Source organism: Peromyscus californicus, unplaced genomic scaffold, assembly GCF_007827085.1.
Source record: "Peromyscus californicus insignis strain IS unplaced genomic scaffold, ASM782708v3 Scaffold_1__1_contigs__length_55948999, whole genome shotgun sequence".
NCBI classification, from domain to species: Eukaryota; Metazoa; Chordata; class Mammalia; order Rodentia; family Cricetidae; genus Peromyscus; species Peromyscus californicus.
In genome coordinates, this window is record NW_026294492.1 from 50,292,540 (window position 1) to 50,317,340 (window position 24,801).

The 24,801-nt window shown below is 55.8% G+C and overlaps 1 protein-coding gene across 7 annotated transcripts in view; it reads right to left on the bottom strand.

Annotated features, from left to right (window-relative positions):
- The window catches only part of Kdm4b (lysine demethylase 4B), a 98,247-nt gene that overhangs the window by 60,638 nt on the left and 12,808 nt on the right, over positions 1–24,801 (bottom strand). For 6 of the 7 annotated variants that reach the window (XR_008220292.1, XM_052746871.1, XM_052746868.1 and 3 more), the window contains 5 exons: positions 20,087–20,192; positions 11,702–11,866; positions 7,120–7,295; positions 6,649–6,763; positions 2,103–2,296 (listed from right to left, as the gene is read on the bottom strand). Coding sequence is in view for 6 of the 7 variants with exons in the window: in XM_052746871.1 (XP_052602831.1) it covers positions 2,103–2,296; positions 6,649–6,763; positions 7,120–7,295; positions 11,702–11,842 (626 nt within the window). In the remaining variant the exon portion in view is untranslated. Of the gene's footprint in view, positions 1–2,102; positions 2,297–6,648; positions 6,764–7,119; positions 7,296–11,701; positions 11,867–16,767; positions 16,883–20,086; positions 20,193–24,801 lie in introns of all 7 variants that reach the window. The other variant, XM_052746869.1, reaches the window with a different exon arrangement.

The window sequence follows — 24,801 nt, forward strand, 5'->3', positions numbered from 1 at the left end:
CACTCTTATTTTCTGAGGGAGAAAGGGGGCTGTCTCCCCATCCCGAACACAACAGGAAGCCAGGGAGCGTGGGTACAGCACCTAGGAGTAGCTAGGTTGGGAGCCAGGGAATGGCTGCCCATCAGAAGGGCGGGAGTGCCACCTAGTGGCCACCAGGAGCAGGACTTGGTCCCAGCACATGCTAGTCTCACATACAAACAGCTGTTCATGCAGGCCACTGCTGTGCACATGTGGGGATCTGCAGCAGGAGCACCCGTGAACTGTCTGTGTCCAAGGGTGTCCCTAGCCCTGCAGGACAATGCAGCCACAAGGAGCAGGCCACCGGTCCTTGTTGCTGCCACATCACTTCTCAGGGGATCCCAGGAGACCAGGTGGCAGCTGCCACAGCTGCCCTCCACACAGGTAGTAGCAGAGCACCATGGTGGGATCACCTGGCTGGACAGGTGTACATAGATGACAGTCCCACCAAAGGCCAGGGGCCACCCTGGGGGTTGAGGGCACAGTCTAGGCTGCTCATGAGATGCCACCCAGCCTATCACTGTTAACACCAGGCTTCCACAAACAGGGATCTTGTCAGCTGAACTTACAGAAATCGGTGGTATGCACAGCTTAGACACCCCAGCAGGAGCCCACAGTGACCAGTGCACTGGGCGGCATTATCTGTCTAATGGACAGGATCCAGAAGCATGAGAGACAGGCCTCCAGGAGGCAAGACTTGCCCTAATGTGAGCAGCGCCATCCCTTGGGCTGGGATCCTGGACCACAGACAAGAAGTTGCTGCACCAGCATCCATCTGGTCCCCTTCCTGTCATGTGACCATCTGCCTCAGCACCTTCCCTGCATGACGGTGGAGCCAAGGCAAACCCTTCCTCTTGCTAGTTGCCTTTGTCAGAGGATTTTGTTGCAACAGGAAAAGCAGCTGAGAGCCAGGGCTGGCAGAGTGCTGCCCACGCACCCCTGACCTTCTCCCGGGCCTGTGGGAGATCACCTCCCCATGCACAGGGACTGTCCTGGATCACCAGTGTCACCACAGAGCCCTCAGAGGGAGGCAGGGGGTCAGAAGCAGACTGGGAGAAAGGGTCCTGCCCCAGGCCAGGGAACACAGGGCCTCTGACCCTGGGGCAGCAGAGTGCAGCGCTCCCTAAGGGCCCAGGGAACCAGGAAGTGGCAGACACAACACTTCAGGGATGTCTCACTTCTATAACTATGAGGGAACAGTGCTGGGACTCACACAAGACATGACAAAGTCAGAAAAAGGGACAGTATTTGGGGTTCACTTGCCCGTCCAGCCCTAGTTCAGTTTAGCTTGGCAATGGCTGGCTGCAGGGCTCACGTGGGAGGCACACATACAGCAGTGTCCTCCAGGGAAGAAGAGCGGCCCAGGGCCGAGCACGGACTCCACTGGAGCGGGGAGGACTGTGTGCCTGGGGGTTGAGTGCAGAGACACCCAAAAAGAGGGCACTCTTGGCGTGGCCTTCCACAGGCTCGGCACACAGTCCTGTCCACAGCTGAGCAGCACAGGGGAGGCCTGTGGAGGACAAGGTGTCCCTGTCACACCTGGGACATCAGGGAGGTGCTGGACAATAGGGACACAAGGACCACACTGTGTGGTCGCAGGGTGCAACTCAGGAGGCAGCAGCCCCGACTAGGAAGACCTGAGCCACCACCTTACACTGCAGGGAGACTGCAAGAGCCACGAAAGTGCCCTAGATACAAAGCACTTGAAGGGAACAATGGGGCTCCCTGCACCCTGAGCAGAGGCCCAGGGGGACGGTTGGCTGTCTCCAGGGAGATGGGGAGAGAGAGAGAGAGCGTCGCTGGCACACTGGCACCTCACAGCCTCCAGGTCCAGCGGGAACGAAGCGTGGGATGTGGCCCGCAGGTGACACACCCATCGATCGGCATGGCAGAGCCTCAGGCAAGGACACAGCCCTTGGTTTGCTGTCCAGAATGACAGGACTGCAGGTGGGTACGTGGTACCGCCAAAGTCACAGTCCTAGGCCAGCATATCTCCCCCAGGCCTGAAGGGGGAACAGGAGGCGCCCCGCAGTAACCTGTCACCAGTGGCCAGATCTCTCCACACCTCACACCCCGGCACTCACCAGGATTTGGGCTCGCCGAAGTGCAAGTAGTTGATGCTGTACAGGTCCATGTCTTCCGTGTGCCAGGCAAAAGTGGTCTTCCACATGCCGAAGTACAGGTAGGGTGTGTTCACACCCTCGATGATGGTGCCACACTCACGCTCCACCATATCCAGGATGGTCCTCAGGTTGCCGATGTTCCACTGGGCCACGTCCTGTGGACAGCAAGTGTGTGGTCAGCAGAATCCTCCCAGGACATCTGTGCCCACCTGCACCCTGGCTGCAGTCAGCATCAGGTATCCAGGCTCCGGCTGGTCATCCGAAGAGGTTAAGGAGACTAGGGTCACGGGCAGACTAGAAGTGCTCAGGCCCTGAACCTGCCACCCCAGCATATTACAGGCAACAATCTACAAGCCAGCATGTGGCAAGGGAAACCATAGCTTGGAGGTAACCGCCACACCTCGAGGTAACACAGAAGGAGAAAGGCAGTCTCCATGTGAACCCATGCCCAAATGACAGCCCTTCCAGAACTTTCCATCAGACAAGACCAGACTACTTCAGGAGGATGCAGGCAACTATGGCTGAAGCCCCACCTCAACCCATGCTCTCATCAAACACTGCTAGCTGCAGCTAAGGCAGAGCAGGAGCCTCAGGTGCATGCACCTGAGACCTCTCCTCATCCCAGAACCACCAGGGTGCATCTCAGCATCTCCACACAGTGACCCTGGAGGTGGCCATTCCCCAGCCAAGAGGCCGAAGACCCAAGTCTGGAGGGCAGAGGCTGCTGAGGTCACAGCAGCATGGCAACAGGTCACCAAGCACCTTGCTGCCCTGCCTGTCACCCAGGACAGTCACCACATGGGACATGTCATAGGCTACAAGAATGGGACCCAGGTAGAGCTTCCCGGGGAGAATTTATCCCATGGCTGGGTCAAAAGTCCTCCGCTCTGGTCCTCAGTTTCCCCATCTGTAACAGATTCTGTACTACTTTAGGTGAGGCCCAAGCCACAAGCTTCCAGGTGGCCTGTGGTAGATGTAGCCCAGGGACTGGCCTTGGCGGCTGAAGCCTGTGTGTGGACAGAGCCTTCCACAAAGTCGGCACACTGGCTGACAGGAGCGGGGTGCAGGCCTAAGCCCAGACTCTGATCTCACGCAGCACTACCCCGGGAGCACAGATGACAGCGCAAGACACCTACTAGAGATCGGGGAGCCCAAAACCAAGAGACAACAACACATGGCCACATACCCAAGACCTTCCTGCCACCTGTGAAGTGGGAAAAGCAGACTAAACCACCAAGAGACCCCCACAACCTCCCCCATCAGAGAGCAGAGGCTTTGCTCACACAGGGTGCACTGCCGGGCACTGTGAACAGGGAGGGCACAGCACACTGGCACTCAGGAGGTGGAACAGGAGAGTCAGGAGTTCAAGGTCATCCTCAGCAAGTTCAAATCCAACCTGGGCTCTGTGAGAGCCTGGCTCAGGAAGGGAGGAGAAAGAAACGAGCTGCAGAAGGCCTTGTGGAACAGCTTCCTCCTCAGGCACCGGCACTGGGCTGGGAGACCGCATTCACAGGTGAGCGTACGCACTTGAAAGAAATAAACCCTCAAGTCAGAAAGGACATGGTCGAGTCCTAAGCCCGCATGGCTGCAGGACAGAAGCCAATGGAAAAGCTATGCCATGATTCCAGTCCTGAAACATTGTAGAAAAGGAACAAGAATGGAGGCAGGGAGGCAAGAGGACTGCAGGGTCTCTCGTGGGACTTTCATTAACTATTTAATTACTTGTGTGTGAATGTGCGTGTGTGCAAGTGCAGCGCCCACAGGCCCAGATGCCCTGGAGCTGGAGTTAGAGGCAGTGATGAAGCACCTGACGTGGTGCTGGGAATAGAACCCAGGTCCCCTGAACAAACAGAAGTACTCTGAACCACTGAGTGTCTTCCCAGCCCCTCAAACTGAGGTTTCTGCTCCATTTTGCTGTGGACTTAAAACTGATCCAAAAAAAGTCTATTATAAGAACTTCTGTCGCCGGGCGGTGGTGGCGCACGCCTTTAATCCCAGCACTCGGGAGGCAGAGGCAGGTGGATCTCTGTGAGTTCGAGGCCAGCCTGGTCTACAGAGAGAATTCCAGGACAGCCAGGGCTACACAGAGAAAGCCTGTCTCAAAGAGAACTTTTGTCCCCATTTATTTCTTTTGTGTGTGACATGAGGAGTCAAGGGACAGCTTCGGCTCGCTCTGCAGTGTGTGTTCTGGGATCAGACTCGGGTGTCAGGTCAGCAGCTGGCACGTTCCCCACCTGAGCCACCTCACCAGCCCTATAAACAAACCAACACAACCAATACTGACCGAGAACTCCCCCTGGCATCCAGACCATCCCCTGGGATAAAAGCATCTCTCCAGTAGCTGATGCTGGGCCGGTGGCTCTCCCCACCGACCTGGGTCTAACCCCAGCTCACAGAGCAGCAGACTGAGGACCAAGGCCACTGAACTCTCAGGAAAGGGACAAGGCCAGCCCTTCTTGTCTGTGGAATCAGCAACAGGTTCTTAAATGTGACACCAAGAACAGAAGCAAAAAAAGGATTATGTGGACTCTACCAAGTAAGGCCACGCCAGGAAGGAAAACCACCAGACCTGTGGCCCCGGCCACTCAGAAGTGCAAACACAGAGTAAAAAGGGTGTGACTCTGAGCACCGGCCCAGCACGCACAAGGGCCCCACAGTCCAGCCCAGCACTGAGGGAAAGAAGACTGGACAGACAGCTCCCAGAGCAGAGTCAGACAGGCTGGAGATGGCCTGCTGGTGACGAACTCACACCCCACAACTCAGTAATCTAGAAACATGCTCCCATGGCAAAGAATCTACGAACAGACTTCTCCAGAGAGGCATGGAGAAAGCAGCGAGCGCCCAGCAGACTCGGCATCCTGTCCAAAGGAACTACTACACACCAGCGCCTCTCAAGCCCTGAGGGGCACCCTAGATATGAACCTCCGAGAAACAAAGCCCAGAGCACATGGCCTGGCAGCACCCACAGCTACCTCACCTCCCAGAGGCCAAGCAGGCAACAGCCCACATGTCTATCACCTGACAGACAAGGGCGTGCTGGGTGGCCCTCCACACGCTAGTGTGCAGGGTCCGGATGTCCCTGACGACATCCAGACTCAGACACAAGAGACCTCAATGTGGAATACTAAAAACAGGAAATGTCCAGACAGACATGGACTCCTGGGTGTCAGTCTGGGGATGGGGGACTGTTTGTGGGGTGGTGGGTGAGGAATCTATCACTGTGGGTACACTAGAGCCTACTGAACCCTGTGCTTTTAACCGCTGTAGTGCATGGCACGTAGGCCACACAAAGCGAGGCTGCCTTTAGAAACAATCACAGCCACTGAGAGGGCTCGGCATGAAGGTGCTGCCACCAAGCCTAGTGACCTGAATTCAGATCTACAACATAGAGGCGGGACACGCGCGTCCCTGAATGCACACACACACAAGAATAGACACCCACACTTATACCACACACAACTAACAAACAAACAAACAATCAACACTGAGGAGACGGCTCAGTGGAGACCTGAGCCCAGCCCCCAGCGTCCACCACGAAGCTGGAGGTAACAGTGTACACTCGCAATCCCAGCTCTGGACAGACGGGGGAGCCCCAGGGTTTGCTGGCCAGTCAATCTAGCCTAGCGGGTGGGCTCCAGGTTCAGTGAGACCCTGCCCCAGAAAAGAAGGCAGGGTGAGGGGCTGGGGGGATGGCTCAGTGCTTAAGAGCACTGGCTGCTCTTCCAAAGGACTAGGGTTCAGTTCCTAGAACCCACATGGAGGGTCACATCAGCGGTACTCCAGTTCCAGGGGATTAAACATACATGCAGGCAAAACACCCACACAAGAATTAAAAAATAAGTAAAAAACAAGGTGGAGCAGGTAACCCCAGCACTCATGAGGCAAGCATACCTCCTTGAGGTTGAAGCCAGCTTGGTCTACACAGTGAGACCCTGTCCCCAAAAAAAGCAAGGGAGACAGGACCACGGTCTGAGGAAGACATTCAAGATGATCCACAGTCCTCCTGTGTGTGCACACACATACACACACATCATCAACCAACAGAACCTTCCAGAGCCGTGTATGTAGTGAGGTGCCAGCACCAACGTGGCTCTGCCCTGGGCTCCTGAGGTAGCCCCTCTTCCTGAGCTTGACAAGTGAGCCTGGGCAGGGAGGCTGCAGGTGAAGGTAGTAGGAGCCACCATCAAGCGGGGGTCCTGCTACAGCTCCAAGCCAAGGGCTCCCAGCTCCACACCTCAGCAGCCACCACTGAGGTAGCCAAGACCTCGAGGCCACAGACATAGGAGTCAGAAGAGGCAGGACCCAGAGTCCCCACCATCACAGAGACCAGTCCAAGCTGTAGCCTCCTGTTCAGCATGCCACCCTGGGCCAGAAGTCAGCACAGTCCTGCCAAGTAGTGTCCAGGAACATGAAGGTGGTGGGAGCCACTGGAGTCAGCGTGGTCCTGAGCATAGCCACTCTCCTCCCATCCCCAGAGCCACAATGGCAGCCACTCACAGACACTTACGTCATCATATAGAGAGCCACTGATATCGGCCCCGTAGATAGGCGAGACGAAGGTCAGGTTCTTCCAGTACTTTCGTTCCAGGTCGTCAAAGTCTTGATGGCGTGGGGTACAGTACCTGGGGACAGCACAACAGCTTGGATCGGGCTCTAGGCAGTACGACACCCTCTAGCCACCTCAGAACCCAACCCCAGAACCAAGGCTGGCTTAGCAAGGAGAGGCCCAGAGCTTCAGAACCAGGGGCAGTTGGAGCAGAGAACACGGGGACCATGTGTCTACACATGTTATGACTGTAGGTCTCAAGATTTGCAGAGCAGGAAGCTTGGGGGACCTCCACTGGAAGGCTACCAGGCCACACACTGGGATGAGGGAAGCCCCTGGGGACAGGGAAGGGGTGAGGGGCCCTATGGACCAAGCTGGGCCTCCAGGAAGTGGGGAGTCTGAGCAGCAGGGAGACAGCTTGTACCCACATACTTCTCACTGTTAGCCAGGCGGCGGTACTCGCCCACGGTCATGGCCTTCTTCTGGATGTTGTACTGTGTGAAAAGCCCCGACTGGCCTGTCACCACCTGCTGAATAGGTGCTGGGATGACCACATCATCAATGTCGTCATATGTCTGCCGTGGCTTCCACTCCTTGGGTGGGATGATCTGTGCGGGCCAAGAAGGGTGTAGGTGATGCAGCGCCCAAGGGTAGGAAATCCCAGGTCCCCAAAAATCTAAATGCCCCCAGACTCGTGCTGCCACACACAGGCACCACACAACCATGACAGCCATGGCAGCCGAGGCAGCAGTTGGGCCCCACTGCAGCAGACACAGGGGGACTGGGCCACAAGCCAGGGCTGAGCCGGGCATGGTGTGTGTGGTTCTAAACTGAGCCAATGCACTCAAGGGTCAGCAGGGGCCCCATTCTGAGACACTCTTACACGTGAACCTGTTCTTGATCACTGCTACCACGCACAGGTGCCCCTGGCTGCAGGAGACCGCAGGCACACACACGGCAGCAAGCTGCAAGGGAGTGCACGAGACAAGGTCAGAACCAGTCTGGGAACCCAGGAAGACGGAGCGGGTGCCGGGCCGCAAGCAGCCGCTCTGAGGAAGCTGAGGCACAAGGGCTCATCAACCCAGCCCCGAGCACTGGGATGGGGACGGCACTTAGGTATACAAGATAGGGCAGAGGGGACACCTGGAGGGCCAGGCGGGGCCAGGAAGGTGGCACTATTACCCCAAAGATGGGAAGCGTCAGAACTGTCCCAGCCCTCCTTGAGGTGAGGTAGAGGGCACAAGGCCTGCGGCTCTCAGGGCCTCACAGGCCTCCCTCTCTGCTCTGGCCACTAGAACAGGACTGGTGGCTCCAAGCTTGCTGACAGCTTCAGTGGCTCAAGTCACCTGTGGTTCCCATGGATTCAACAGGCACACAGGCAGCAACTCCAGTTCCCACGCTGCATGCAGGGAGGGAAGTCTCAGCTGGGGCTTCTGCTCATGTCTAGGGAAGCCTACGGCTGACGCACTGAGGGCATCCTGTTCTGCAGTGGGTGGGGACACTGCTCGGTACTCTGCAGTGCCCAGGACAGCCCCCAGAGAACCAGCCAACTCCATGTCCACAGTGCCAGGATGCAGGGGTGGGGATGTGGCACTGAGACCGCACTTCATATAAGGCTAACAAGTGGCAGGTGAGAGGTGGCCACAGGGCAGCAGCCGTTCTGACAAGCCACTGAGCTTCCTGCTGGCCCCCATGGGAAGGAACCTGACCTCCAGGAGACCCCAAGCCAGCACCTCCAAGGCTCTCACACCCAGCATTTACCAAGCAGCCAGGAAGCCCTGGTCTGTGCATCCCAGCACATACTCAGAGCACTCCCTACCCTTGGGTGAGTCTGGTTCTCACTGCCTATAGCAAGCACCCTCTTAGCTCTGGGGCTCACAGATCCTGTGGAGGTGGTGGGGACAGCTGTGCTGCCGGAAGAGCTCCCAGCACAGACATGTGTGCACATACACACACACACACACACACACACACACACACACACACACACACACACACACATTCACACATACTCATTCTTACAGACACACATACATTCTTATACACAGACACACACACACTCATTCTCTCTCTCTTCTTTTCAAGACAGGGTTCCTGGCTGTCCTGGAACTCACTCTGTAGACCAGGCTGGCCTCAAACTCAGAGATCCGCCTGCCTCTGCCTCCCAAGTGCTGGGATTAAAGGCGTGCGCCACCACTGCCTGGCTACACACACACACACACACACACACACACACAATGGTTGAGGCTGATGAACCCCATGCCCTCAGCTTGTACGTGCCTAGCAGTAGTTCCTGGAGTCCATCTGCCCTCAGAAGGCAAGAGGTGTGTGTGCTTGTGCTGTGCTGCACATGTGTGCCCAGTGCTCAGACTGAGTCAGCCTCCCCAGGCTTCTCTCCCATGGGGTACCACAGATCCCCAAAGTCACAGGGAACCTGAGCCACAACCTAGTGTGATTGATGGCTCCACTCAGACAGGCAGGCCAAACAGTGGGAAGGAAAGGTGCGGCCGAGCAGCACGGTCCCCGAGGACAAGGTGCGGCAGAGGAAGGGAGGGTCAGAAACCGACACAGGAAGAGCAGGCAGCCCTACAAACCCATGGATGCGCACGCATGTGCACGCGGGCGCACTCTCAATGCTAGAAATGCCAGAGGGGAAGCTGCACCTGCACAGGCTGTGGCAGGAGGTGGCAGATCAAAGATGCCATGGTCTCATTTGCAGGGACCACAGCAGAAGCAGAGGATAGTCTACGATGGCGGTGAACAATGGCCTCTGGTGGAAGGGCACTGCAGGCAGGGGAAGGGGCTCACGGTAGGACATGTCACCCAGTCTGTGGCCATGGGGGAAAGGAAGGGGTAGGAACTTGCAGCTCAAAAACAACGGCTCAAGAGCCTTGAGATGGCAGACTCCAGCTGAGGCTGGGGACAGGAGTGTCTGCTGAGCAATGGCATCCTCCACAGGAAACCCAAGGCCAACCCCAGGACTGTAAAATGCCTGGAGGCAGTCTACAGGTGGCATATGCGCAGGAGTGCAGGCAGGCAGACAGACAGACAGACGGACAGACACACACACACACACACACACGGCTGGGTAGACACTCAATGGGTAAGGACATTTGCTCTGAAAACTTGAGGACCTGAGTTCAAATCCCCAGCACCCATGTAAAGGGCTGCACACCTGTGACCTCAGCACGGGGAGACAGATGGGGACAGTCTGACAGTCAGCCTAGCCAGACTGGTGAGCTTCCAGTTCAGTGGGACTCTGTCTCCAGGCAGAAGCGGAAGAGTGAGAGCGGAAGACGCCCAACACTCTGCTCCGGCCTGCACACGCACACATCACATGGCTGCACACCTGTATATATGCACATGGGCGTGTACCAGTCAGGCTAGCTGTGTCCCTACATACAGGCACAGAGAGGCAGGGCAGGAAAAAGGCATTAGTCTGTTGTACTCGCCTGTCAGGCCGAAACAGGAGGGAACACTATGAGCATGTCGTTAAGTGCTTCCAGGCCACAAGGATGAGAGCCACCAGACCAATGTGGCAGTGGGGCAATGCCATGGGGAAGCCCCACACAGGAGAGGGCAGACACAGCCTAAGGCCTGCGAGCTTGGGTCCAGGCCCCATCCAGCCCCTGTGAGCTTTGCACAAGGAAGGTGCTCACTGAGAAACAGAACTTCAGGAGGGGACAGTGCTCGACAGCTTTAGAGCTGGGGCGGTGGCTGGCAGGAGGCCTGCCTCCTCAGAGGGCACTGCTGCCCTGAGGACGGTCGCGTGCCTTCTTGGCTTTTTTACTGGCATATTTATCACGGGTGCGCATGGATGTGCACGCACGTGGCGGTCAGGGGAACACTCACAGGCATTAGCTCTCTTCCTAGTGTGTGGATCTGGGGAGACTAAGCTCAGGCTTGGGGGCACAGTCACCTATCCAGCCCCATTGTCTGCCTGGGAATAGAGTTCCACAGGCACCTGCCACCTGTGGGGTTTCTGGACTGTCTCTGGCATTCTGGGGTGCTGGCTCAACTCCAGAGAACCAGGTGTTCTAGAGCATGGTGGCTGTGTGGGGACCCACAAGCAATTGTTCCAGATGTCCCATGAGCAAGGCCAGGTGTGAGGGTGCTGGCCTGCCCTCTTAGTGCCTGGGTGGTTTCAGAAAAAATCCTGAGGCTGGCGTACCGTTTACTTGCACATGAGAGGCCTGGAAGGGCCGTTTACGAGCACACGGGAGAGCTGGCACATCCCAGTGCTATGGAGAAAGAAGAAATGAAGCGAGAGGCAGAGAGCTGGCTCACCGTTCAGAGCCCAGCACCTCATGAGAAGGCTCACAACTGCTGTGGCTCCAAGCCCCTTCTGGCTTCAACATGCACCACACACACACACACACACACGGATGCACACCCACAGACACATATATTTTGTTTTGTTTTTTTTGAGACAGGGTTTCTCTGTGTAGTCCTGGCTGTCCTGGAACTCGCTCTGTAGGCTAAGCTGGCCTCGAACTCATAGAGACATCTGCCTGCCTCTGCTTCTTGGCATGCACTACCACTACCTGGCTCTTTTTTTAAAAAGAAAAAAAAAAAAGATGCAAGGTGACCCCAACACCCTTCTGTAGGTGTCAAGCATACTCTACTATGCAAGGCCTTATGACTACACACACACACACACACACACACACACACACACACACACACACACTCACACACACACTCACACACGACTCTCTATACTCCCTCTCGCTCTGGGTCACTGCCACTTAATCAGGAATTAAAGGTGTCTCCTGGCACCACTGCCCCTAGGCATTGGGTTCCCTTCCGTCCTAGGCCTAGTGTGGCCCTATCCCTCACAGCAGCAGGCTCTGTGTCCCACCCAGGCTGGGCTGCTCCCTAGGGTTAGGGACACGAGTGCCCTGATTTGGTCCAGGCACCCACACAGAGCCTGGTGCCTCTGTGAATGTAAAGAGGCTGGAGCGGCAGTGATGAGGCGTCTAGGCACAAAGCAGACTGGGAGGGCATGACCCACCTTAGCTAGGCCTGCGCGGTGGGCACCTTGCGACTCGATGTAGGCCACGTATCTGTTGAAGTCCCGGAACTCGTCCATGGTGGGGCGGAAGGTCATAATTTTGCAGCTGGGGTTCTGGGCACTGTGGTCCTCGGACCCCATGGCTGCAGCGATGCAGAGCCACGCCTGTGAGAGGAGAAGAGCAGTCAGTGCAGCCCTGCCATCACTACAGCCCTGCCATCACCACAGCCCTGCCATCACCACAGCCCTGCCATCACCACCGTGATGTTCCCTCAGAGGCAACGAAAGCACCCCCAGCTGCAATAGGGGAACAGCAGACAGCTGGGGCCCGCCAGCAAACCACAGGACTTGTCACTCCCACTAGCCTGAGCGCCCAAGTGACCCCAGCTGACTAAATGCACAGGTCCCAGAAGCTGCGCGCTTTCTAACCAGAGGCCCCTAGAATGCAGAACTGTTCTCAGCAAGGACCTTCTTTCCATGTGGACCTTGTGGCCTTGTGGTCACCACATCCACCCAGGAGCCCTGTGCACACATGAGGTCATCCTGGGAAGGTTGAGAATGTCCCACTTGTGCACAGGGGCCAATTGTTCACAGCCTGGAATCCATGAAGCTATTCAGGGAACCCACGAGTCAGCTCAAGCCACAGCTAGCACCGACCACCTGTGTGTCAGCATGGAGGGGATGTCACAGATGCTGGGAGCACCCATGCTGCAGGGAGGCAGCACAGCTGGTCTCCTCACTGCCCCTTGTATATATAGGAACCTTCTCAGCCCGTGACCTCTCCTCATTGGTAGACCACATCATAGCCTGCAGCCCAGGGTCCAAGAAGAGTTGTCAGAGTCCCTTCCCCCTGGAGATCTCCCCTACCCCCAGCTTTCACACACTTTCCCAGGATGGCTGACAGGTAGCAGTACATGCCCAGGAATGGAGTGCAGGGCTTGATGGGCACAGAAAAGATCTAGGCCAGGGCTTGGTGGCCAGGCACCCAAAGGCCACCGCCCTGATGGGCTCTGGATAGGAATGAGGCTGCATCACCTGAGAGCCCCAGGGCTGTATCAGACACCTGGGTGCCCTGGGGTTCTAGTGGACACAGCTCTCAGAGCCACAGTACCATGTGATAGGACATGGTGTACGGAGGGGGGCTGTCAGACCCTGTCCTCCAGTCCTAGGGCACTAGGGGAGGCCCTAGCCACAGACTAGAAGCTATCCTGCTGGAGATCTGACCCACCGCGGGTCTCAGGGCCACCACTGTCCCCACCAGCCTCACATCAATTGCTGAGCCCAGGATCCAAATGTCTACCTGCCATCCCACCACCCCATGCAGAGTTGAGAGCTGGGGGAGATGGTCAGAAGGAATCATGTCCTCAGGGACCTCACAGCCTAGAAATCAACAGCCTTGGTGTGCCTCAGTGTTCGGGTGAGCAGGTGGGAGGAGCATGGAGGGCGCAGCAGCCACCAGCAGAGCTCGGCCCTGGACAGGGTCCGCCTCAACTGCCCAGCAGGCCACATTCAACGGTGGAGCACTGTGTGTCTTCTGGATGACACGAAGACAGTACATTTCCTCTTCCATGGCTTACTGATGAGCCCTGGCACACAGGGCAGTCCCAGGGTCTGACTCCCCACCCTTGTATGATGAGGGTTCCTGCACCCACCTCCTCCCTCTCACACAGTTCTCCTTCCCAGGGACTACGTCCACCTGGGCTGGGGCAGCACACAGCAGTCCTTCCTCCTGCCTGTCTCTTGCTCAAGGCCTGCATGGCCAGCCGAGACCAGGTTGTCACCAGGGTCCTGTGTGGGCGACTGTGATGGGCATGGGACCTGAGGGCTGTACTCCATCAAGGGGGCACTGCAAACAGAAAGAAGGTGGGAAGCAGGACCAGGGCACAGCAGGTAGTGCTGTCCAAGTACATGTGCAGAGGTCAAAGGACAAGCTGCAGGAGTGAGCTGTCTCCTCCCACCGTGTGTGACCAGGGATGGAACTCAAGCTGTCAGCCTTAGCAGTAGGTGCATCTTCCTGCCCAGGGCTTGAGATCGTGAAGGTCCCGCTGCAAAGAATCAGCAGAGAGCTAGGGCTACAGCTGATCCCTCGAGCTATCCTGAGAGACACAGCGGAGGTGTGGACCAGAACTAGGGATGACGGGATGCCACTCCCCGGGAAGCCTAATCCTACAGTTGGAACAGCACACAAAGAAAAGGACTCTTAAAACAGGAGGAAGGACAGAGACAGGGATCAGACAGAGCTACCTGGGCAGTGTCATCACAAGGGAGGCAGGAGCCGAGGGCCCAAATGCCACCAGAAGCTGGACAAACTGGCAAGTCGAGTGTTCCAGGGTCCCCAGGAGGGCCAGACATCTCACTTGCTACCATACAGACGCACCACAGACTAGGGCACCATCTGAGGATCCCCATATGGGGCAGCAGCCACCATGTCTATAGCCACTAGTTGCAGAAGCTGGTGGGGTGCACACAGAGATGGAGGTCCCCAAAGCCTGTGATGGGCAGCACAATGAGTATGCCAGGTGCCACTTGTTTTGAGAATCTGAGGTAGTCAGAGCTAATAGCCTTGTAGTTGGGAGCAAGAGCCTAGCAGCCCAGGCAGAGCTAGTAACCTAGAGCTGGGAGCTGTGGCTAGTGGGTTTGGAACCTACTAGCCTCAGAGTGTGTGTGTTGGGGGCTGGAGGGAGAAGACACCCAGCCACCTCATGCCAGCTGCCCAACAGCAAGCGCCCTGACTCCCCCTAGTGACAACAGCTCCTTACTGCCCACAGAGAAAGTGCCCTCTCTGCCTCCTGTCAGTTAAACAGAGCTCAGAGGGAGCAGTCTACTGAGACTCACCCCACCCTACAGGAGGTGGCTCCCACTATCCAGGGACACGTGTCAAGACCAGAGCTTTCAGGCCAGGCTGGTTGTGGAGCAGGGTCTGTCCACGGAGGGCCACTGCAATGGCCAGGCCGTGCCCCATCACCTGCACCCCACTGCTTGTGCACACCTGTCCCACCTTACTCAAGTCCCAGAACAGTCCCCCAGGGCAAGACTAAGGAGCTATGGGCTGGGCTCCAAAGGTCCTGAGAGTGCAGTGACAGCCCCTGGGCTGAGCCCCTTGGTGCACAGCGATGGACGGTACCATGAGGCCAGCACAGCACAGGCTCTACGCCCTGGTCAGCATCCTGGGAAAACACAGAGGAGCACAGGAGGCTGGCACGCTCCTCCCAGTGGCACTAAAGGCACCAGTCCCCCAAGTGTGAGGGGGGGTTCCCAACCCCACTTGCTCCCGAAGGTCCCTACTGCTGGAGGTCAGGCCACTGGGTGACACCCCAAACTCTGGTGAGTTTTGGCTGGCCATGGGCCTGGGCCACCATCTTGATAGGCTCCTCAACGTAAGCTCAGTCCCCAGCAGGGAGGTGGCCATGACTCCCTGAGCCTGGTTCAGGAGTGTGGCTAGACCCATGTTGGGGGTACCCCACAGCTCCAGAAGTCACACAGCAGGAGAAAGTGGGTTTCCTGACAGGTCCCACCTGCAAAGAGCCCAGGCAAGGTGAGAACGATTTGCCCCTAGAACTGTCTGCCCCACTTCCCCTGCTCCCCAGCTGTGTACCAGTTGTACGTGACCCCTGAGCACAAGGAGTCCACATGCTGTAACAGAAGCACCTCCCAGTCCTGTGCATGCAGCCTTCCCTAGCAGCCCTGCCCTCCTTTATCTGAGTGAACAGCACAGGTGGGATGGGAACAAGAAGGGCAGGCACAGAGGATGAGCCCTGAGGGCTTCACTTGGTCAGCCAGACCACAGGACGGCGGGGATGCAGGATGGACGGCGGGGTTGAGGGATAGATGGCAGGGCTGCGGGATGGACGGCGGGGCTGCAGGACAGCAGGAACAGACAGGACAGGGCACAAGGGCCAAGGCCAAGGGCTGAGAGCTGGGGCTGGTGGGCTTAGAACTTTGTTATTTAACTTCTGGGATGAGGAGGTGGGGCACCCAGGCCACAGAGATGTGTGGGCAGTGGGCTTGGCCCAGGACCAAGAGGAGACAGGCCAGCCGACTAAGCACTCCCTGAGGCCAGCTGAGGGGTGGTGCAGTCCCAAGAGCAATACTCAATGCTGCCAGGGAACTGTAGGGACCTGCCATGTTTACAGAAAGCACGTGGGACATCCAGGCCAACAAGCCACATGAACAGACCCCCTGGCTATCCCCCAGGAGTAACAGCCAGAAGACAGCAAGGTTGCTCTCTGCAGCAAGGACCTGCCCTGTCATCCTCCTGCCTCAGCATCTCAAATGCAGACCAAGTGCAGCGTTCACATGTCCCCTCCTGGGTGATTGGCTGGAAGCCACCAGAGTGAAGGGAATTGCTGGGCAAGCTCCTGACCATGAAGGCCTGGGCCACTTCCACACTCTTGTCTGTTAAAGGAGGAAATAAAAGACAACGTCTTGGACACACCAGCACAGGAACAAGGGTCATGGCCCTCGACATCACACTGGGCCACTCCCTATAGCTGCTCAGAGCAGGCACAGAGCAGGTGTCCGGTGACGCTCAGAAGGCTGAGGCAGGAGGCAGAATAGGATTAAAGCGGAAGTGTGACATGAGCTCTGACTGAACTGTGGTCCAGGGCTGCCAGCAGCTGTCACAGCCCAGATCACAGCTTCCGAGAAGGCGGGGAGCAACTCCAGATGATGCTCCAGGCATTTCTGTTACAACCATTCTCACTCCAACTACAGATGGAAGGTGGGGCAGCCACTGGGGATGCCTGCTAGCTCCAAAGGCCTGTCTCAGCCACTGTTTTATCACTGTGAGGAGCCACCATGACCACGGTAACTCTGATAAAGAAAAACATTTAAGGGGGCTGGAGAGATGGCTCAGAGGTTAAGAGCACTGCTTGTTCTTCCAAAGGTCCTGAGTTCAATTACCAGCAACCACATGGTGGCTCACAACCATCTGTAATAAGATCTGGTGCCCTCTTCTGGCCTGCAGGGATATGTGCAGACAGAACACTGTATACACAATAAATAAATAAATCTTAAAAAAAAAAAAGAAAAGAAAAAAAAAGAAAAACATTTAATTGAGGGCTTACAGTTTCAGAGGCTTAGTCCATGATCATCATGGCGGGGAGCAGGCTGGAGTGCAGACAAGGCATGGTGCTGAAGTAGTAGCTTGTTTATATCCTGATCCACAAGCAGCAGGCAGATCTGAGACAGAGTCGCAGATCTGAGACAGAGTCTGATACGAGCTTTTGAAACCTCAAAGCCCACCCCAGGGACACACCTCCAACAAATCCACACCAGCTAATCCCACCTATTCAAACATAGGAGCCTATTGGGAGCCATTCTTATTCAAACTACCATAGACCAAAACTACTGCCACCACAAACCAGAGCCAACATTAGTTCAAGGAGTGACTTCATGTCCCACACAGCCACCAACACAGACAAGACACAGGACAGGTAAAGAGTGGCCCAGCCATACACTGGAACACCAGGCAGCCCTGAACAAGAGTGAGACTCAGACACACACAGCGTGGAGGGCCTGAAGATCAGCTTCAGTGCAAGACCCAGAAACATAAGGCCACTCATGCTGGCTAATTTTACATCAACTTGACACAAGCTAGAGTCACTTAAGAGGAAGGAGTCTCATTAGGAAATGTCTCCAGCCGGGCGGTGGTGGCGCACGCCTTTAATCCCAGCACTCGGAAGAAGGAGGCAGGAGGAACTTTGTGAGTTTGAGGCCAGCCTGGTCTACAGAGCAGATCCAGGAAAGGCGCAAAGATACACAGAGAAACCTTGTCTCAAAAAAAAACAAAAAAAGAAAAAAGAAAATGTCTCCATAAAGATCTATCTGCAGGCAAGCCTATAGAGCATTTTCTCAACTAGTGATCAATGGGGAAAGCCCAGTCCATTGTGGGTGGTGCCATCCCTGGGCTGCTGGTCCTGGGTCCTATAAGAAAGCAGGCTGAGCAATCCATAGGGAGCAAGCCAGTAAGCAGCACCCTCCATGGCCTCTGCATCAGCTCCTGCCTCCAGGTTCCTGCCCTGTGTGAGTTCCCATCCTGACTTCCTTCAATGGTGGACTGTAACCTGGAAGTGTAAGCTGAATAAACCCTTTCCTCCCCACATTGCTTTGGTCACGATGTGTCAACACAGCAATAGAAACCCTGACTAAGTCAACACTCAGTGTGGGAATCTGTAACAGGAAATTTCCAAAAAGGGCCAATCCACAGATGGGAAGTGGATTTGTGGGTGCTAGAGGCTGGGGAAAGAGGTAACTGCTCATGGGGATGGGGCTTCCTTTTGGAGTGGTGGGCTGGATTTTCTGGAACTCGACAGTGGCAAGGGCGGCTAACTACTCTGAATATACTGCAAACCACTGAGCTGCCCACTCTTGGCAGCGGGCCTGAGTAGATGCTCCTTACAGAGGCACCCACAGGACCTGCCAAGCCCCATCTGTCCCAAGCACCATCACTAGGCAAGGCCTCACTGTGGAGTCCTTAGTTTCCCTCTGGGGAGCTGGAGGGAAAGCCAGGCTCAGCATTCACTCTTCTGCTCCCTGTGTGCCCATCCTGGCTCAGAGCACTTTGGTTGAGGGCAAAGGCTGCCTGGAGCACAGCTGAGCTTGAAGGACAAAAGCAGTGTTTCAGGAAGTTAAGATAGAATGACTTCCAAGCCAGGTCACCAACATCGCCTCTTGCCCACCAGTAATCCACACTGCCTGTGTATAGTGGCTCTGGCCATTTTCAGCCCCACAGGCAGTAATCTCTGGTACAAGACTCCATTGTGCCAGCTGTAAACTAATAAAGTTTTATTTACAAGATAGGCAGGGACCCAGAGACCTGGCCCCATCTAAGATGCCTGCAGCCTAGGCCTGGCTGCAGCCTGGGCCCTGCAGGTCAATCCTTCTGAGCTGTGGCGTCCCTGTCAACAGCAAGAGGAAAGGCCTCCCCAGTTCCAGTCTGCAGTGGCCTGCCCAGCTCAGTTGCCCTGCAAAATCACCTTGCTGGGACGCATCCCTGAACTAGGAGGTGGCAGTTAACCCAATTGGCAGCAGCATCTCCACTGCCAACAGGAAGCCCAACCTGAAACCCCCAATGTTTACCACAACTCAATAGCCCCAATGGCCTTTCTCAGCCCTGTCCCCTTCCTGGGGAGCTCTGGGCCACTGCAGATACCTCTGTATTAGGCCTGTCCAAGTTGCAGAGTGGTGTAGTGGTTGTGTCCAAATTCTGCACACAGGGTCCTGGATTGTATTCCTACCCCCCACCCACCCACCCACCCCCACACACACACATACCCATCTGGCTTCCTTGAGGTCAGAGGGACCTGAGGTGAGAGAGGGTGGCGGGATAGCAGTACCTCACTGCACTTCAAGGGGATCTGAGCAGGACATGGGTAGAACCAACATCCCATGCTGGGCAGGGACTCTGAAGGCCACCACAGAAACATGGTAAGCACTGAACAGTGTAGTTAACATGATTCACACTTCACAAGTAGGCTGGGGTGAGGCTTGGTGCTAAGCATGGGCCAGCATGCACAAGGTCCTGGGTTCACCCCAGCCCCAGAAACACATGCACACACGTGTGTATGCACACATACTACCCCATAAACAGGCTCTTTCATTTTTTAAGATTTTTAAAAATTATATGTGTACACGTTTGTGTGTATACATGTGAGCAACAGTAGTGCCCTGCACAGTGAGATGAAAGCTGTGTGTGCACGTGAGTACAGGTGCCTGCAGGTACCGGAATGCTGGATCTCTGGAACTGGAACTACAGACCGTCGTAGGCCCCTGACATGGGTGCTGGGAACTGAAGCCAGGTCCTCTGGAAGAGCAGCATTGCTATTAACCACTGGATCATCTCTCTAGCCCCACATCCACTAGGGTTTTGTTGCTGTTGTTTTGTTTTTCTTTCTTTTCAAGACAGGGGCTTACTATGCTGTTCTAGCTATACTAGAACTCACTATGGAGCCCAGGCTGGCCTCAAACTCAGAGATCCACCTGCTTCTGCCTCCCAAGTGCTGGGATTAAAGGCATGGGCCACCACCCTTGGCTTACATCTAGTCTTCACAGTGTTTTAAAAGCTGCCTCCCACTGCTGGAGACCTTAGCCCCATCCCTGATCCCAACTTCCTGCTGTAGGAGGATGACGGAAACAGGCCCCACAGCCCCATAGCCCCAAAGAAAGCGTCCCAGAGACCAACATGCACAGGCCAGATGGTCCTGAGCTGCAGGTCCTACCGCAGTGCAAGAGGACCCCAGTCACCAGTACTAAGAGAAGCCTGAGTCACTGCTGGACAGGTGCACAGACTCCACCCACAGGCCACTAGGCCTCAGCACTGCCCAATCTCAAGACCCATGGACCCACGATCAGGTCGCCCATCTGGAGTCTGGCTGTTGTACTTACCTGGAGGTTCCAGGAGGTTCCAGGGGGCTGAGGTGGCCAAATGACCCAGGCTCAAGGAAGCAGTCAGGATTGCTTTCTGTCAGGCACCTCCAGTGACAACAGTGTCCTGCAAGGTACAGACGGAAGTGAGGACTGACGTGCAGGGCTGCGGTCCCTGCCTGTCCCATCCTCCCAGCACAGCCTCCGCCAGGACACTGGCCTGGTCCAGCCCGTCCAGCCCTCGTCCCTTCTCAACAGCATGCAGGCTGTCCCCAGCTCTGTGCTGGCCCACTGTGAGCTAGTGCAGTGAGAACCAGGACCAGTCAAGTGACAGGAGAGATGCTTCTAGAAGCCAGAAGCCACAGACAGCTACTGATTTTCAATTTAGTTAAGTGTGATGGCACATGCCTGTCACCCAGCACTCAGGAGGTGGAAGAAAGATGGCAGGGACCTGAGACCAGCCTCAGCTACACACCAAGTCTGAGGCCAGCCTGGGCTACTTAACACTTGGCCTTAAAAAGCAGAAAGTGCCTAGCTCCTTCCAAAGTCCCTGGCTTCTAGAGGGAGGTCAGTGGGTCCTTGCCAGTGAGTCGCCTTCTAGTGCACAGGGACTCAAATGCTCAGGGCGTGGTGACGGGAAGAGCCATTGTGGCACTAGGACCTCATGATGGGTGCCTGTGGCTGAGGTCACCAACCTGTGACCTCTGGCCCCCACCCTTGCCTCCTGTTGTCCTGGGCTCCAGCTGCCTTCACCCCTGCTCAGGTGTCCAGTCCTGGCTGACATGGCCCAGGTCTAAGGGAAGCTCGCCCTACACAGTGTGAGGCTGATGACTCCCCTCCTGGCACCCACAGCCGTGGCATGCCCACCCCACTGTCACCAGGCATCTCCAGGATCCCCTGGGCCAGTCTTTCCAGGTCCAGCACCAGCAAGGCCCCTCCTCCTCTGCTCTCTGTAGACTGCCTGGCCCTCCTGCATGCTCCTGTCCTCACCCCTGCCCAGTGCAAAGTCACCGTTCTCGCCCCCCACACACACACCCACACTCTGTTTCTGGGCCTGTCGGGTACCAAACTGCCAGCGTCAGCTCACAACCTTCTCCCTGGAAGAGCAGAGACGCCAACAGAGGGGCGGGGACGGCTCAGTGGGGAAGGGCTTGCTGCGCCCCACCGGACTTGAATTGGAACCCCAGCGCCTAGGTGAAGAGCAGCGCTCAGCTGCCACTGATGCTGGAGGCGGGGGCTGTGGGGACAGGAGTTCTCTGGCCACCAGCCCAGCAGATTATGATGAGTGCCAGGCTGAGACCCCAGGGAAGGCTCTCCCCTCCCAGGCTAGTCTGGGGCTCTCTGGACAAGGTGGGAGAGGTCATTCAGCCTGAGCATCCAGACAGGACCAGATGTCAGACGGCTTGGGGTGGCAAAGCTACAAGAATTTAACAAATAAGGGTGGGGATGACTCCAGGGGCCCTGGGTTCTAGTCCCAGCACCGCCAACTGCTGTGGGATGGTCTGTATGTCAAATGTGTTGCTGATTGGTCAATAAATAATTCACTGATTGGCCCGTGGCCAGGCAGGAAGTATAGGCGGGACAAGGAGGAGAATAGAGCTGGGAAGTGGAAGGCTGAGGGGGGGAGACACGGCCAGCCGCCATCAGGACAAGGAAGATGTAAAGTACCGGTAAGCCACAAGCCACGTGGCAAGGTATAGATTAATAGAAATGGATTAATTTAAGCTGTAAGAACAGTTAGCAAGAAGCCTGCCACGGCCATACAGTTTGTAACCAATATAAGTCTCTGTGTTTACTTGATTGGGTTTGAGCGGCTTGGGACTGGCGGGTGAGAGAGATTTGTCCTGACTGTGGGCCAGGCAGGAAAACTCTAGCAACAGCCAACCCTGGCTAAGGGCATTCAAGAGTTACCAGAGTCGAGGTTCCTGAACAGAATAGACCAAAATGGAAGGTCTGTGTGAAGGCTGGTCTAGGGAGGGGGTAGGTTTTGTTCAAGAAAAGGTCCTGCAATCTACGTGGAAAAGAATGAATTCAGACCTTGACCTCACACCACACAAAGTTAATTCTAAATGGGTCCAGACCAAATTTTAAAATCAAACATCAAATTCTTAGAATACAAATATTTATGGCCTTGAAGCAGGTGGCTTTTAGACAAGACGTAAGAGGAAACATGCACTGGGCTCTGAACTCAAAGGCTACCATGATGAAAGGAAGAGACAGTCTGGGAAACACCTAACAGCCACAGGTCTAAGAAGATCAGCATCCAGAACATATAAAGAGTCTTCACCGCTCAACCAGAAAACAAGAGGCCAGTATCCAGAATATACAAGGAGCTCACCATTTGTGCTGGCTGGTTTCATGTCACCTTGACACAAGCTAGAGTCATCAGAGGAAGGAGCCTCAGCTGAGGAAATGCCTCCGTGAGATCGGGCTGTAAGGCATTTTCTCATTTAGTGATCAATGGGGAAAGCCCAGTCAATTGTGGGCAATGCCATCCCTGGGCTGCTGGTCCTGGGTTCTATACGAAAGCAGGCTGAGCAAGCCATGGGGAGCAAGCCAGTAATCAGCACCCTCCATGGCCTCTGCATCAGCTCCTGCCTCCAGGTTCCTGCTCTGTGTGAGTTCCTGCCCTGACTTCCTTCAACGATGGACTGTCACCTGGAAGTGTAAGCTGAACAAACCCTTTCCTCCCCAAGTTGTTTTAGTCATGAGGTTCATCACAGCATTAGTGACCTGACTAAGACACCATTCAACAACAAGAAGACAAGGGACCAGCATCCAGAACACAGAAAGGGTCCTTGCCACTCAACAAAAGACAAGCCATGAAAAGTCAGGCGAGGGTCTGAGCACTTTCTCAGGGACATGTGTGGCCAAGAAAAGCAGCTGCTTGGCATCACAGCAACGGAACAATCACACCAGAGATGGAGGAGCTTACTCTTGAGCTGGCATTGGGCACAGACTCTGCGGTGATTCTGAGAGGGACATGGGGTAGGTGAAGGACTGAGAAACTTGAGCAGTGGCCACTACTCAGCTGAATCACAGCTCTCGTACAGTGCTGTTCCCCTAGCAAAACGTCCGTCATCTTCACTGGATCAGCGGGGCTTATGGACTCCACTCACAGAGGAGTGTGGCGAGGGTCATGGGAGCAGCACCTGAGTATCCAGCTGCTCCTTGAGCCGTCTGAGGTGACTCTGCCCTAACTGCAGATGGTCTCAGAGAGGATAAGGACAGGGGGCTCCATAATCCATTAAGGGTGCAGACTTTCCATTATGGCGGCTTTACGGGGACCCACACCACTGCCCATAACCCCTCCCCCTCCGCTATGCTCCTCAAGTAAGCCCGGTTGGAGAGATGGCTTAACAGTTACGAGAACTGGCCGCCCTGGCAGAGCATCCCAGCGCCCCGACAGTGGCTCACAACCATCTGTAACTCCAGTTCCTGGGGATCTGATGCCCTCTTCTGGCCTCCAGGGGCCCCAGGAGCATACACATACACAGAACACAGACAGACATGCAGGCAAAACACCCATATGTAGGTAATACATAGTGGTAATACAATTTTAAAAACAATAAAATAAAAATTAAAAAGTAAGCCCAATAAAGCCATTAGTTCCCCAGACTGGGCGTGCGGTTTGTCGCTTGGCCTGTGAGGGGCAGACATTGCCTAGCATCCCCCAGGGAGAAATCCTCCCAGCAGGTCTGTAGCTGTGACTCCATCCATCAGGGTACTCACATCTGCCCAGCCCAGGCTGCACAGCAGAGAGACCGAGGGACCAAACAGAAAGCCACCGCCTCCGCAGGTAGCAGCCAGTCATGACGAGAGTCCAGGAGCCCACACCTCCCTGACTCCAAACTCCTCCTTAGCTAAAGTCACCAAGATGGCAACCCAGGCAGGATGGACTGCCACAGAGAGAGGTTCCCTCAGTGGCTAGAGCCAGGCTCTGCACCACACAGTGAGCTTTGGGTACATGAGGAGATGTGTCTATCCTCAGTATCCTTGGGATGTCACTAGAGTCCGGTCACAGTCCTCTCCATGGAGCCCTTGGCTGAAGTGATCACACAAATGCCAGCCAAAGAGCTCAAGGGGACGACGCAAGGAACTCCTCTGCAGCCTTCCTTCAGGATGGGTCAACACAGAGATGACCAGGGACAGGCCACACAGGCTTGCCGATGGCCTCCGCTGTGATGTGAAAGAACCCAGGCACCCGGGTGGGAGGGTGGGAGTTACGGTGGGGAGAAACAGAGGCTGGCCCTGGGCATGGTGGGGATGTTGTCCACGAGAGGGATGAGGCAGGGCTGGCCCACAATGCCAGGAAGACAGGAGAAGGCTGCACCTGCACCCTGTCCCAGGCAGCAGGACCCTCGGCCACACTATTCCGACCTGTCGTCACTGGAGACCCGGGGCACAGGCAGGGCCTGGCAGGTGGGCAGTGAGGAGGTCGAGGGCTTGAAGCCAAGGAAGAGTGGATGTAAGCGAGGCCTGAGCATCAGACAACAGGGTGGCTGCAGATGGCAGGAACAGCCAGGCCACTGGCTTCTGCCAAAGGTAAGGGCCTGGCACAGGGTAATGCCCAGGAGAACTCAAGAACACAAATCCAAGGCCCTGTGTCCCCAACAGCACACCGACCACTTTCCAGAAGACACAAGTCGTCCATCCATCCATAGCCCTACCCCCTTGAATTCTGATGTTACTGTTGTGGTCTAACCCATAATAATCACCTACCCCATGGGCACAAT